At 39.9% G+C, this 13,548-nt stretch overlaps 2 protein-coding genes across 4 annotated transcripts in view; both read left to right on the top strand.

Moving 5' to 3' along the window:
- The first annotated feature begins 142 nt into the window (after window positions 1–142).
- On the top strand, window positions 143–4,765 carry LOC121620002. Its single transcript, XM_041955938.1, has 7 exons — window positions 143–183; window positions 1,096–1,209; window positions 1,539–1,698; window positions 1,791–1,983; window positions 2,443–2,514; window positions 2,994–4,514; window positions 4,613–4,765. The coding sequence occupies exons 2-7, from the start codon at window positions 1,101–1,103 to the stop codon at window positions 4,763–4,765; spliced, it is 2,208 nt and encodes a 735-aa protein (XP_041811872.1). The 5' UTR covers window positions 143–183; window positions 1,096–1,100.
- LOC121619625 overlaps window positions 4,493–13,548 on the top strand; it is a 33,149-nt gene continuing 24,093 nt past the window's right edge. For 2 of the 3 annotated variants that reach the window (XM_041955457.1, XM_041955455.1), the window contains exons 1-9: window positions 4,493–4,920; window positions 5,002–5,094; window positions 5,716–5,847; window positions 6,387–6,543; window positions 6,822–7,014; window positions 7,912–7,980; window positions 8,932–10,792; window positions 11,635–11,718; window positions 12,803–13,363. In XM_041955457.1, the coding sequence (XP_041811391.1) occupies window positions 4,860–4,920; window positions 5,002–5,094; window positions 5,716–5,847; window positions 6,387–6,543; window positions 6,822–7,014; window positions 7,912–7,980; window positions 8,932–10,792; window positions 11,635–11,718; window positions 12,803–13,363 (3,211 nt within the window). In that variant the 5' untranslated portion in view covers window positions 4,493–4,859. The remainder of the gene's footprint in view (window positions 4,921–5,001; window positions 5,095–5,715; window positions 5,848–6,386; window positions 6,544–6,821; window positions 7,015–7,911; window positions 7,981–8,931; window positions 10,793–11,634; window positions 11,719–12,802; window positions 13,364–13,548) is intronic. The other variant, XM_041955456.1, reaches the window with a different exon arrangement.

Genomic DNA, 13,548 nt, shown 5'->3' with positions numbered 1-13,548 from the left:
CTGCTTCCAGAGTCAGTCAGTGATGTTACAAACAGTGATAGGCTACTGTTGCTGCCGCTCGCAGAGTATTGGAGCGCCATCGTCACGTGGTATCGGGAAGACGGAAGGAAACTGAGATGGGTCTTCCAACGTCCGTTGACCATATAACTCGTCTTGCTTCTAACTTGGGATATTGAAACACAGGTAAATGTTCGTTGTTTAAGAGATATGTTTAACAAGCTACATCTATTTAAGTAAAAATCAACAGACAAGTGGGGCAAACCACTAACTTATTGTCTTTCTCACCACTTGCTAGTTAGCTTTTTCGCAAGGCATGTGTACAGTTCAGAGTGCAGAAGAGTGAGACACAACTCTATACTACCAAAGCTGGCCTGATAAGATCAATTGGACAATGCCTAACAGAACAGACAACAGCAAGCTTAGCCAGGTAGCTAGCTTTACTGTTGTTTTTTTAATCTTATCCGTAGTTTAAATGTGTTCATGCCCACATGTGGTATACTGGTAAGATTGGTGTACACATTAAGGTACTGTAGAAAACATAGGTTGCATTTGTTTATGGAATTGGTGGTCAGATGAGACAGGAAAGAATGTTTTATTTCTTATGTCAAACTGACAATAGAGAGATAAATTTTACATGTAGGTTTTGAAAATCTTATTAATCTTTCTGTTTTTCTTTTTGATAATCCTTAACCACACAATTTACCGCTGCTATTGCAATGGAGAAAAATCTGTAATCTGGCTCTTCTATAGATGATTACTCATAATATGTTGGGGGTTTAAAATCCATCTTCAATGATTTTAAACTTATTTTATAGTTGAATTAACCATGATGGGTTGCTCAAACCTCATATGCATCACAGACGTAATGTTTTGATGTATGCCCTATATTATTGGACTTTTTGTCCCTTTTACACATCATAACCTCATTGTATCATTTCAAGTGAACTAGCTTGTTGCTTTTATGCTGTGTTTGAAATACTTAATTAACATTCAGCCCAAACTATCTATTGTCTGCCACATATTTAAAAAAACTAGTGTGCTCAGCAAATCTCATATCAACCAAACCTAGTATATAAACTTTTGAAAACTTTACAGCTGTCATGGAGAAGACAACAAGACAACTGACTCCTGAGCAAGATGCCCTGGAGCACATAGTTGCTTGTCGAGACAAACCTTTTCTGGAGGATAGGTACATAGACTGCTTTAAAGGTAAGAGATACATTTCTGATATCAGTCTATATTGATATTTAAGCGATTTCTGGTATTACTTGACAACAGGATGGAGTAGGCCGTCCTTTGTAGCCCATTTTTTGTTAGATAACGGAGATAAGAGTGATTCAAAGCATCAATAACTTGTGTGTTAGAAGGGGAGTTGGAATTAACTAAGTGATGATGTATGCAGCTAAATATTGCTGCTTTATAATTGATTTAAAAATGTATTTGTTTGTTGAAAGTAAAACAGTAATCTTGGTCATGCAAGTTATCATTGGCTCTGGTACTTAGACCGGAATGTTTTCATGTTAATTTTTGTTTTCTAGGGAGAGGAGTGTTCACCCACAAAGCCATTGAACCATCCACATTTGTTGTTGAGTATCGGGGGAACATCTTTTCTCCCAAAGACACAAGGCCTAAGAAGAAATGTGGTGATACTCTGAACCATTATTTGTTTGAGTTTTCATGGGAAGGAGCACAATGGTGGTAAGTTATCTGCTTGCCATTCAGTTTGTCATAGAGAGACCTGGTTGGGTCAAAGAATGGTTGAAGTTTCATTAAGAGCATTTTGCTTGCAGCATTGATGCCTCAACAGAGGACAAGACCCTTGGAAGACTTGTGAATGATGATCACATAAGTCCCAACTGTGAAATGAGGAAAATTTTTTGTGAGGGAAAGCCACACTTGTGCCTGTTTGCAGTGAAAGAAATATCTGCAGGCGAGGAGATAACGTACAACTATGGGGACTCCTGTTATCCATGGCGCTCAAGGGTAGGTTTGTTTTGTAGAAGAGGCCTTGCTTTTGATTTTTGTAGTAGAATTACAGTCACTTGTTAGTATATTAGGAACACCTCACTAAAGCTAATGTAGTCTAATGCAATAGTTCTCAATAAATCTTATCTTCAGCAAGGTTGAAATGTTTAGTTTTTTGTTTGTAGTCATACTTTCTAACTGTGTGCAATGGTCATTTTTGATCTTAAAGGGAAACTGTCATCATCATCATCATCATCACTTGGTTATTTCACAATTATTAATAATAATTAATAATTATTTATTCAGTTCATTCTTATTATTTCTTTTATGTTGAACACTTGGGGTCTCCATATATCTTGCCAACACAATCTGTTTTAATTATGGTAGTATACAAAGTGACTCAGATTTGTAGTGTGCAGGAAAATCCAAGTGACAAATTTTCACATTACTTTTTTTTATGACATTTGACATTTACAGGAGTCCTATGACGGATCAAGTACTTCACACACAGCCTTGTATGCTTCTTCATCAACACCAAATAATGAAACGGTATGTAAAAGTCTACACTTAATGTTTTCACAAACTATCTACATTGACTTCTCTGGTCACTCCAGCAAATTTAACAGTACTGCAACAAATGCACACTGCTCTCACATACACCTAAAGCTCTCTAATACATTTTTAAAAAAAGGTATGGTTTTACTGTTGGTTGCGTGCTATTTCTTGGCCAGGTTCAGTAATTTCTTGGATGCCAGGCACCTTACAGTGATCATGATGAAGTCTCCAGGAAGTTTCTTCATTTGGCCAAGAAATAGTCTCATACACTCATGAGAGTGGCATCTACCTTCTCAGATAAATCTATGATTTATCTATCTGAGAAGGTAAATCAGAAATTTCTAAAATGTTGAACTATTCTTTTGCTATTTTTGTAAATGATGTGCTGGCAGAGCAATAGATTGTATCTTTGCATCTGTGCTTGCAGATATGAAGTTATCATACTCTAATTATAGAATTTCTTGCTTGTGCAGTATTTCAAGTTTGGAGACTCTGAGGCAGCTTCCAGCTTTGAAAATTCTGGCTCTGATGATGATGAACTACCTGACAGTGGAGCAAGTCATGAAAATAACAGTTTTGCCAACATCAACAGTCAGCTGGACTTGAGGGACAATTCACAGACAGATTTAGATTCTTCTCAAGAGATGACAAGGACCTCTATGCTGCTCCCCGATGGCACTTCATGCACCCAGCAGGAGGACGAAGCTGATTTCAGCTCTGATGAAGATGACTGGGATGAAGACCCAGGACCCAGCAAGGCCAAACGAAAGCCCAAAAACCCTTCTTATGCCAGTATAAACTATTGTTATGTTTGCGGGGCAGGTTTAACTAAGATTGCTCGACATCTTTTCACACATGCTTCTGAAGACCCTGAAATCGCTCAAGCTTTTGCATTACCCAAAAAGTCGAAGGAAAGGAAAAAGTTACTTTATGAATTACGGAACAGGGGAAATTACAAACATAATCAAGAGGTGCTGAAGAATAAAAGTGGAGAGTTAAAACTGAGAAGACGATCGACAGCTGTGGTGGTCAGTGCTAAAACACATGTGCACTGTCTTTATTGTAAAGGCATGTTTAAGCGTAAGGATATGTGGAGGCATGTAGCCAGATGTCCTTCTAAGACAATCTCAAACACTAAATCAAAAGGCAAGGTGAAAATCTTAACTGAGATTGCTCTTGCAGAGTCACCGTACTCCCAACAACTTCCATCCATTGTGTGGAAAGTGCTCTCAACTATGCAACAAGATGAGATTGCATTTACAGTTCAAAACGATTTCCTTCTAATACAGCTTGCACAGTGTCTGTGTGAGAAGTATGAAAATAAACCAAACAAACATGAGTACATCAGACAGAAGCTGCGAGAAATGGGAAGACTTTTGATTGCACTGCATGATAAGTCAATATTTAGCTTCGAAGAAGCAATCAAACCTAAAAACTTTTATAAAGTTGTTGAGGCTGTCAAAGACATCACAGGTTATGATGGAAAGATGCAGAGCTATAACAAACCAAGTCTTGCTTTGAAATTAGGACATTCACTCAAAAAAATAGGCGCGATGGTCCTCTCTGGCATTGATGGCAATGAGCAGATGAAGAGAGACACAAAGACATTCTTGAAATTGTGTGCAAAAGAATGGAGTGAACTTGTCACCCAAACAGCCACAGCTTCGTTGAGTGGACGAAAAGTATACTACCCATCTACCATACCATTCACACGTGATATGCAGGTTTTCTACAGATACCTGGAAACAACATCAGCTTCTGCCATCGAAAGTCTGACGGTGCATGAAAGCCCACAGGCCTACAATGCACTTTCCAGAGTGACACTTGCACAGGTGTCAGTCTTAAACAAATGTGCACCTGAAGTTTCAAAAATGACACTGAAAACATTCCAGGAGAGGGACGACACGACCCGAGTGTTGTCCAAACACTTCATCAGAATAAATATTCTTAGCAGGACTGGCCAAAACGTTGCTGTCTTGTTGACCTCTGAACTTGTCAGTGCTATAACACTGCTTGTGAGCAAGAGAGAAGCATGTGGTGTACACCAAGAAAATCCTTTCTTGTTTGCAAGGCCTAACTCCTCTCCTACAAGCCTTTACCACGGAAGGAACTGCATCAGGGGTTTTTCAAGTCTGTGCCATGCAAAGAACCCAGAGCATCTCAGGTCAGTGCATCTTCACAAGCACATTGCAAGAGTCTTCCAGATTCTCAACCTGGAGAACGACGAGCTCTGTCACCTTGCTAAACTGTTGGGCCATGACATCCGGGCTGACAGGGACTATTATCGGTTGCCAGAGGCAGCTGTGGAACTTGCAAAAATAGCAAAACTTCTTCTGGCAATGGAAAAGGGATCGCTTGAAAGATTCAAAGGAAACTCTCTGGAGGAAATTGAAATTGAGGGTAGGTGTAATGCACATGTCTGACCTGCCAGAGCTTGTTTCATACATAGAAATCACTTCTGAATCTTGCATTTTATTCAAGATGAATTGGAGCCAGATGTGGAGCAGGGCAACCCTGAAAATGGTGAGGCTGAGGAGGACAATGAAGAATCAGATCTTTTGCCTCAGCAGAGCGGTATGTTATGAAGATGACCCCTTCCTGTACCCATTTATGTGAAATATTCATTCTTTTAGATAGCCAGTGAGACTGAAGTTGATATTGGATGTTTCTCTTATCTGACATAAGATTCTCTTCTGGCAAATTTGAGTGAAGACTACATAATTTTGAATGTAGATATTAAGTATTTCATATTATTTGACTTTTAGTTTTACCACTGGTTGTTTTGGTGACTCATGAAAGGTCTAAGGCGTGTTTTCTGGAACAGTGCCCAGTGTTGTTGCAAATATTTTTATTAGCATATTTATCAGCTAAAATTTAATGGAATTGGATAAAACGCCAATTAATTACACTATCACCAACACAGCTTCAGTGGGAAAAAAATATTTTATTATACAGTATTTGATTTAAATTATACATGCATACTCATTGATGTGATTCATCTCCTTATTGATCTGATTAAGATGAAACAATCCTGTTTAAAACTTGAATATATCATGCAGAACAGCATGCCTTAGACTTGTTGAGCACAGGTTGAACACATCTTTAGTTTTCAATGCCAAACACAGGCTTTGTGTATGACACTAATGTTGGTGTTGTTTATTGTTTAATACTTGTATTTTTGGATTACTTTTCCAGATGCTCTGGGACGACAAGCTGTCATGGAGACGCAGAGAATGCAACTGACTCCTGAGCAAGATGCCCGGGAGCACATAATGTCTTGCAGAGACAAACCCTTCCTGGACGAAGTGTTTATTGACCCCTTAAAAGGTTTTTGTCTGTAATGATTTTTTTTATTCAACCCTTTATTTTAAGTCTCATTGATAGCTAGATTTCCTTTTAAAGAGAGACCTAAATAGACCTCTGCAAACACATGCAGTGTAAAGGTCGAAAACACGTAGAAAACACCACATAATTTACCTGTACAGTCACACTATACCACAAAAAATAAAACAATCACAAATAGCATTCAGAATGCTTCAATATAATATTTTCAAATCTTGCAAGGAAATGTTTTTTGTGCATCTCATTTGAGAGGAGACACAGTACTTGAAACAAGTTTTTCCAACCTTTATTTGAACAAGTTAAAGGTCCAGTGCGCAGGAGTTATGGGATCTATTGGCAGAAATGGAATATATTCAGTTATGTTTTCATTGGTGTACAGTCACCTGGAAATAAGAATTGTGTTTTTGTTACTGTAGAAAGATATCTTTGTATGTACAGAGGGAGCAGGTCCTCTTCCATGGAGTCTGCCATGGACACTATTTGGATGTAACTTGGACCTTTTTTTTTCATTGTTGCTTTTATAGGGAGAGGTGTGTTCACCCGTGAATCCATCGAACCATCAACTTTCGTTGTTGAGCTTCGGGGAAACATCTCCTCTCGCAGAGGAACCAGAAGAAAGAAATGTGGTGATACTCTGAACAATTATTTGTTTGACTTCTCATGGAATGGAACAAACTGGTGGTGAGTCACTCTCAATATAAACCTCATTTTTAAAACTCTGGAATGGCTCATATTGTAGGGGAAACTTTACAAAACTCAGATATAGGAAAAAAAAAAGCATAACCAAAGTGTGAATTTGAAAGGAGGCAGAGTGTGAAATTAATTCAACAATCAATATGAGTAGTAATTACAAAAGTTGGCTGTTGCCATGTCTTGAATGGTAGAATTACACAATATCTAACAATCTGTCACCACCATCAGTCCCAGTAAGAATGGTTTTCTGAATGTTTTTCTTGCAGCGTTGATGCTTCCAAAGAGGACGGGACCCTCGGAAGACTCGTGAATGATGATCACATAAGTCCCAACTGCAAAATTAAGAAAATTGTTTATGAGGGAAAACCACACTTGTGCCTATTTGCAGTCAGGAAAATATCTCCAGGCGAGGAGATAACGTTCAACTATGGGGACTCCTCCTATGCGTGGCGCTCGGTGGTAGGTTTACCTTCTACAATATGCATTGCTTTTCATTTTTAAATGTGTGCCTTGTTGGTGACAGAAATAAGTTTTTGTCCAGTAAGTTATGAATAAATTAAGTATATCTGTTCACATACAGATATGTGTAATGTCTTTACTTTTCTGCTCACCACTTTGAAAAAATATTAGAAAATTCTGTCAATATAATTCAATACAACATCACAACTACAGACCAGCTCATGATGAGATCACACTGGCCGTGAAAGCCGTCAACACATCGGCATCCGACCAATTAGTACTCAGTAGTCATTACATCATCATTACTTGTGGTTCATTTTCAAACTCGGCCTTCATTTTAATGTCAGCTGCACACCCGTAGAGGTTTTGTGCCTGCATCCTGCACGGTTGTGATGCTATCGCATTGGCAAAATCTGTTCAGACATTTGAACACCTGTATTCAAAACGACTTCTGTAGTGGTCCCCGCCACAATAGGTGTCCACAAGACCACTTTGCTACGATGGCACACACACACACACACACAAGGTGAAAACAATACCAGCAAAGCTTTCGCAGATGGTAGGAATGACCTCAGGCCTGACTCTAAATGTCTGTATTGTCATTGAACATTTTGTCAACAAAAACAAAACTTTAAAGGCTTTGCTTTGTTAGGATTTATAAATGAACTGTTGTTTTGGATTGCTTTTGATTGTATAGGTGTACAACGTGGTGTAAATAACAGCACTGTTGAAATCTCAACCTGTTCATCACAGCCTTTGGAGAAGAAATGTCCCAGCACGGGGCATATTGATGCAGTTGCATAACTTGCAATACTATGTGCAGATAAAAATGTCATGTTGTGTTTTCAAATTTCCTTGTGCTTTTTCTGTCATTTTCCGTCTTCGTAACATTAACAGGAACCCAGAGAGGAACTGAAGACATCACAGACGGACCTAAATGCTGCCTCTTCACCAGAGGATGGAAGTGTAGGTGTTGAATATATTTTCCTTACTAAACAACAAGTAGATGTGGCGTTGGAGGGTTTAAATACGGCTGTTATATAAGAATTGTACTTCTTATGATATCACTGGTGTCTTCAATGTTTTTTAAGTTTTAAGATAATTCCTTTCAGTTATTTTGGGGCTACAACTCAAAATTATTTTCATTTTTGATTAATCTGCTGTTTTCTTTTCTCAGCTGTGTGAGGAAGCACAGAAAAATGAATGGCATAATGTCTGCAGTGTTACCCCATAGCTTGGTCTGTCTGAATAACAGGCCCAAATATAGCTTAATATCACGTAAGACAAATCCCACAGTTGAGAAGCTGGAACCAACTGATGCAAGCTAGCCTCCTCAACAGTGGGGGGGCAACAGAGGGAACATTGTTGCTTCTGTTTTCTTTCGCAAGTTTCCGATGATAGTGGAGATTGTGAATATTGAAGACATTGTTACCTAACCTAACATTGCTCTTTATCGCACAGTGAATGAAAGAATGTAAGCACAGTGATTGTGACAAATGCGCTTAAAGCCCAATACATCATGATCACATACAATGTGTCTAGTGTCTAGTGTTGCAGCGGTGGAACGGGTAATCTGGTGCTGAAGTGTGAATCAAATCTGTGCTGCAGCGGGACTCTCGTTAACCCCCTCTGCATCAAGCATAAAACTCGCTTAAAGTGAGAAATCACAGCACAAGGTCGTACATGGCTCCAGTCGAGCTCAAACCCAAGTGAGACAAGAGAACAAAATAAGTTAAACAAAAGAGAGGATATGAGAGTCTGAGGTCTGAAAATGTGAGCTCTGCATATTTTGTTTATTGGTATATTGATGGTGTTTAGAAATTAGACCATCTTTGTATGGCATTCTGATGAAATGCTATATTAGTGTTGTTCAGTGGTTATGTAAAATGTATAAAAATTACTCGTTCATAATTCCAGGCTGAGGACTCAGCAGAGGCCTCCTGTTCTGAAGAATCCTGCTGTGATGACGAGTACGTACCTGATGATGAACCAAGTAGTGATGAATGTTCCACCAGCAGCAACAACCAGCAGTGTCAGGATTTTGAGGACAATCCAGAGCCAGATTCTTCTGAACAGCAGAGCTCTGTGCTGCAACCCGTCGATGCTTCATGCATTGAGCAGGAGGACAAGGCTGCTTACAGCTCTGATGATAAAGCCAAAGATCCTTTCCACACCAGCAAAAATTATTGTTACGTTTGCGGGAAAGCTCCGTCGAAAATTGCTCGTCACCTTTTCACCCATAGAAAAGAAGATCCTGAAATAGCTGAAGTGTTTGCGCTGCCCCTACACTCCAGGGAACGAAATAGCCTACTGGTTAAGTTACGAAACAGAGGAAATTACAAACATTATCAACAGGTTTTGAAGAATCAAAACCTGTCCACCAATGTTAAAACATTTGCACTCTGTCTTTACTGTAAAGGCATGTACATTCGTAAGAACATGTGGCGACATATGCAAAGATGCTCCTCAAATAAGTCCTCAGCATGTACAGCAGGTGGCAGGAATAAAGTCTTAACTTTGGTTGATGCTGCAGAGTTAACAGACTGTGGAGAAATCTCACCAGATGTGAGTAATTTAGTGAGAAAAATGAAGAAAGATGAGATTGCATTGTTGGTTTGGAATGATCCCCATATACTGCAGCTGGCACAGTGTTTGTGCCACATGAATGAAAGTAAAGCAAAAAGTCATGAGTACATCACACATAGGCTGAGGCTAATGGGAAGACTCCTGTTAGCATTAAGGAAAAAGTCGATATCTAGCTACGAAGATGCTGTCAAACCCCAAAACTTCAGCAAACTTCTTGAGGCTGTCAGAGAGCTCACTGGTTTCAATGAAGAGACCGCTTCCTATCAGAGTCCAGGTCTTGTAATTAAATTGGCAAATTTGCTCCAGAAAATTGGTGACATTAACTACGCCAGGGCTTTGAAAGAGGAGGCTGAGGAACAAACTACACAGGAAGCAGCAGCATTCATCAAGATGTGTGCAGAAGAATGGGGCTGTGTCCTCGCATCAAAAGTCAGAGTCAATAGCACATCAACCGTACCGTTCATTTGTGATGTGCAGCTTTTCTATCAGTGCACTGAGAAGACAACAGCTTCTGCAGTTGAAAGTCTGACGATGTACGAAAGCCCTCAGGTCTACAATGCACTTCTCAGAGTGATACTTGCCCAAGTGTCCTGCTTAAACAAAAACGTGGTAGAAGTTTCAAAAGTAACAGTCAAGTCATTCAACGAAAGGGACGAGACTGAGCCTCATGAAGACGCAGCTGTTCCCCAGTCAGAGGTGGACCAAATTCTGTCCAAGCACTCTGTGACGATCAGTGTTATGGGCAACTGGGGCAAAAAAATTGCTGTTACGTTGACCCCGAAACTGCTCAGTGCAATCACACTGCTTGTGAGCAAGAGAGACTCATGTGGTGTACATGAAGATAATCCCTTCTTATTTGCAAGACCTGCTGCCGTATGTATGAGCTTCTGCAAGGGACACCAATGCCTCGGCATGTTCATAGCTCGCTGTGGTGCGAAGAACAAAGTGAACCTCAGGTCTGTGCATTTTCGCAAGTACCTTGCAAGAGTCTTCCAGATTCTCAGCCTCACAAATGAGGAGCTCGAGCAGCTAGCCAAAGTGCTGGGCCGTGACATCCGCACCAACAGGGAGTACTATCAGACGCCAGAGGCAGCTGTCGACGTCGCAAAAATCTTAGAGCTGCTGTCAGCGATGCAGAATGGATCTCTTGAAAGATTCGAAGGAAAATCTTTTGAGGAAATTGACATTGCAGGTATGTGTCTAGTTCAGTACTTAAAGGTGCCCCGTGGAATTTTTAACAAAAGTTGTGTCTACATGGAGCGTGACTCACAAAGTGCATTGTGTTGATTCTTGTCTAACAAACATGTTGACTGCATTTGAGGAGCCGTGTCATTTTTCTATTTTGAAACCTGCATTGATTATGTTTGCTTGCTTGCACTTCTCTGACTGTCTGCCTCGAGCTGGCAGATGACTGCGTTTCTTGTTGCATTACCACCACCTGTCTGTCAGTGGAATAGTGTTAAACCATTGGCAGGAATGTGTGTCGAGCCAGCCGTACACATGCAAGGGCACATGCACACCATGTATTTAGAGATGGTTCTGTTGGAGCAGCATGTAAGATGACGTTAAATGAAACACGATGCTGTGATACTGTTGCACTGAGCACAGACACACAGACTCTTAAACGGCAGCAGTTCTTTGAATAGAGGAGACATTGCTATGAAGGTGTTTTTTTTTTAACAAAACTTGCTCACTGCTCAAGATGCTTCTTCAAAATGTGCACGTCTGTCACTGGCTCACATCTTTTACATAGTTTGTAGATGAGCTATGAAGTATCCTCAGACTCAGCTTTGACATGTGGGTAAAACTCAGAATAGATTGTCCCGCTCTAATGTGCGCAGGCCAAAGACTCCTCGGGGTACCTTTTCAAGAAATTCTAATCTGCCAAACAACATGAATAATTTAAGTTTTTGTTTTGAAGAAATGAATGCCATTGTGATATCAAGGTTGTCATATTAATGTCTTGATATGGATTGAAACCAGATCACTCAGTCATGTCGGTACTGCAAATGTTAACAATGCTTTCCTTTGAAGATGAACTGGAGCCAGATGCGAAGGAGAGCAACCCCGAAAACAGTGACGCTGAGGAGGAAAATGAAAGTTCTCTTCAGCTGAGTGGTGTGTAACAGACACAAACCCTCCTACTACTCACCTCTGTTATGTGTTCTTTCAGAGTAGTTACTCATCCAGACATTGAAGGTGGTAGTCTGCTTTCTTTCTCTGGCACAGATGACCCTCATTTTCGAAGATGTTTTGCTAATCAAAATAGTGAAAGATAACGGCAATGCTTGAGATGTGCACTTGATTACAATGCAAGAAGGACAAAATTAGATAATATGTTATATGCAGATCTAACAACAAATATAGCAGCTCACACCCACATCACACCCCATCTAAACCACTGTCCACTCTCTTTTTGTTGTATGCTTTACTCCTCTTGAATAATCAGAATTATTGTCGATGATATGCAAATTATGTAGAGCAGAGTTAAGTCTTGCTTTCCTGAGTTATCCGTGGCTGTCATGTTGCTGCAGTTCACAGTAACTGCAGTCAAAGAAGAGGAATACTGCTTTAACGGAAATGGTTGTTGCCAAAACACTCCCTTTAACTCCCTTTCTTCTGTAATTAAAGCTTTTTTAGTAAAACCTCTGGTACCAGAAGCCAGTTTTCAACACATATCAGCACACAAAAATTGTGTTTGCATATGTTTCGTTTTGCTGAAGCTGTAACATCTGAACTCTTAATGTAGGACAGTCAGAAGCAAAACCGGACACTGAATAATGAACTAAAGCAATTTTATGACCATCTGTAGTATGATTGTTTTGAGCTGTGAGTGGTTGAATATATATCTCAACAAGGTATTCTGATACTTTTCTAAACTTGTTGGCTTTCTAAAAAGGGATTTTTCATGCCGCAGTGTGAACTTTATTAAGTAGCGTGAGAGTTAATAAGAGTTGGTCCGATTACTGGAAAGTCGTCGGTTGGTAATATTGGGGTCATGTGACTTTGTCTCAGAGATTTTGTTTCATCGATCTATTTAATCTATAGTGTTTATAGATTAAAAGGAAAACCAATGGAACCAAATGGAGAGGAAATGGAGTTCTCTGGCTGAATGATGATGAAATCTAATGATAAATAATAAAATTGTGAACAAGGAAATGTCAATAATCTTCACACACAGCTGTACCTGTATCTCCTCTAGGTCTTTCCTCCTCAAAAGCATCCAGCAGGGTCTCTTTCTCCAGGAAACGTGGCCGAGGCAGAAAGAGGAAGAAGAAGAGTGAAAATGAGGAATCCGTACTGAATGATGAGAAAAATGTTGACGACACAGAGAAGTTTGACGGGTCAGAGGACGTGCCTCTGAGCTGTGACATCAGAACGCCTGAGAAATCACTGCCTCACAGCAATGAGGATGCAACAAAGTTTTCTTTTAGTGATGATGATGAGGACATGAATGTGGACTTTAACATGGACACTGATGAGGACGTCAGAAATGAGGACCATGATGGAGATGGTGACACAAACAGCTCAGCAGCAATGTCTTTGATACCAGATGTCCAAGATAAGACGAAGGAGGACGATGGAAGCAGTGATGCTAAAAAGGCAGACAGCTCAACAAACAAGCTCACCACTGTTGAGGACCTTGAAGAGACCGTAGACATGGATGCAGGGAACCGGGTGGAGACAGAAAATCAAAAGAAAGAGAAACAAAAAAAGTGGATGGATGTGGATAGCAGAAGCGCCTCTGCCATTTTAAATACAGGTAAAATCAATCTGGCGGCTCTGGAGAAAAAAGTCAGGTCGTTAGGACACATCACCATCAATTATGTTTGCCTGTGCAAAAGTTTGTGCAAGTCCATCAAGTAGATGTGAAGCTTTTTCAGTGAATAAGTTTAAACTTTTTAAACCTATAGAGAAAAAGTCAGGCCATCACCAAAGTCATCATTA

The sequence above is a fragment of the Chelmon rostratus genome, chromosome 16, assembly GCF_017976325.1.
Source record: "Chelmon rostratus isolate fCheRos1 chromosome 16, fCheRos1.pri, whole genome shotgun sequence".
Taxonomy (NCBI): Eukaryota; Metazoa; Chordata; class Actinopteri; order Chaetodontiformes; family Chaetodontidae; genus Chelmon; species Chelmon rostratus.
This window is presented reverse-complemented; position numbering and strand designations above follow the sequence as displayed.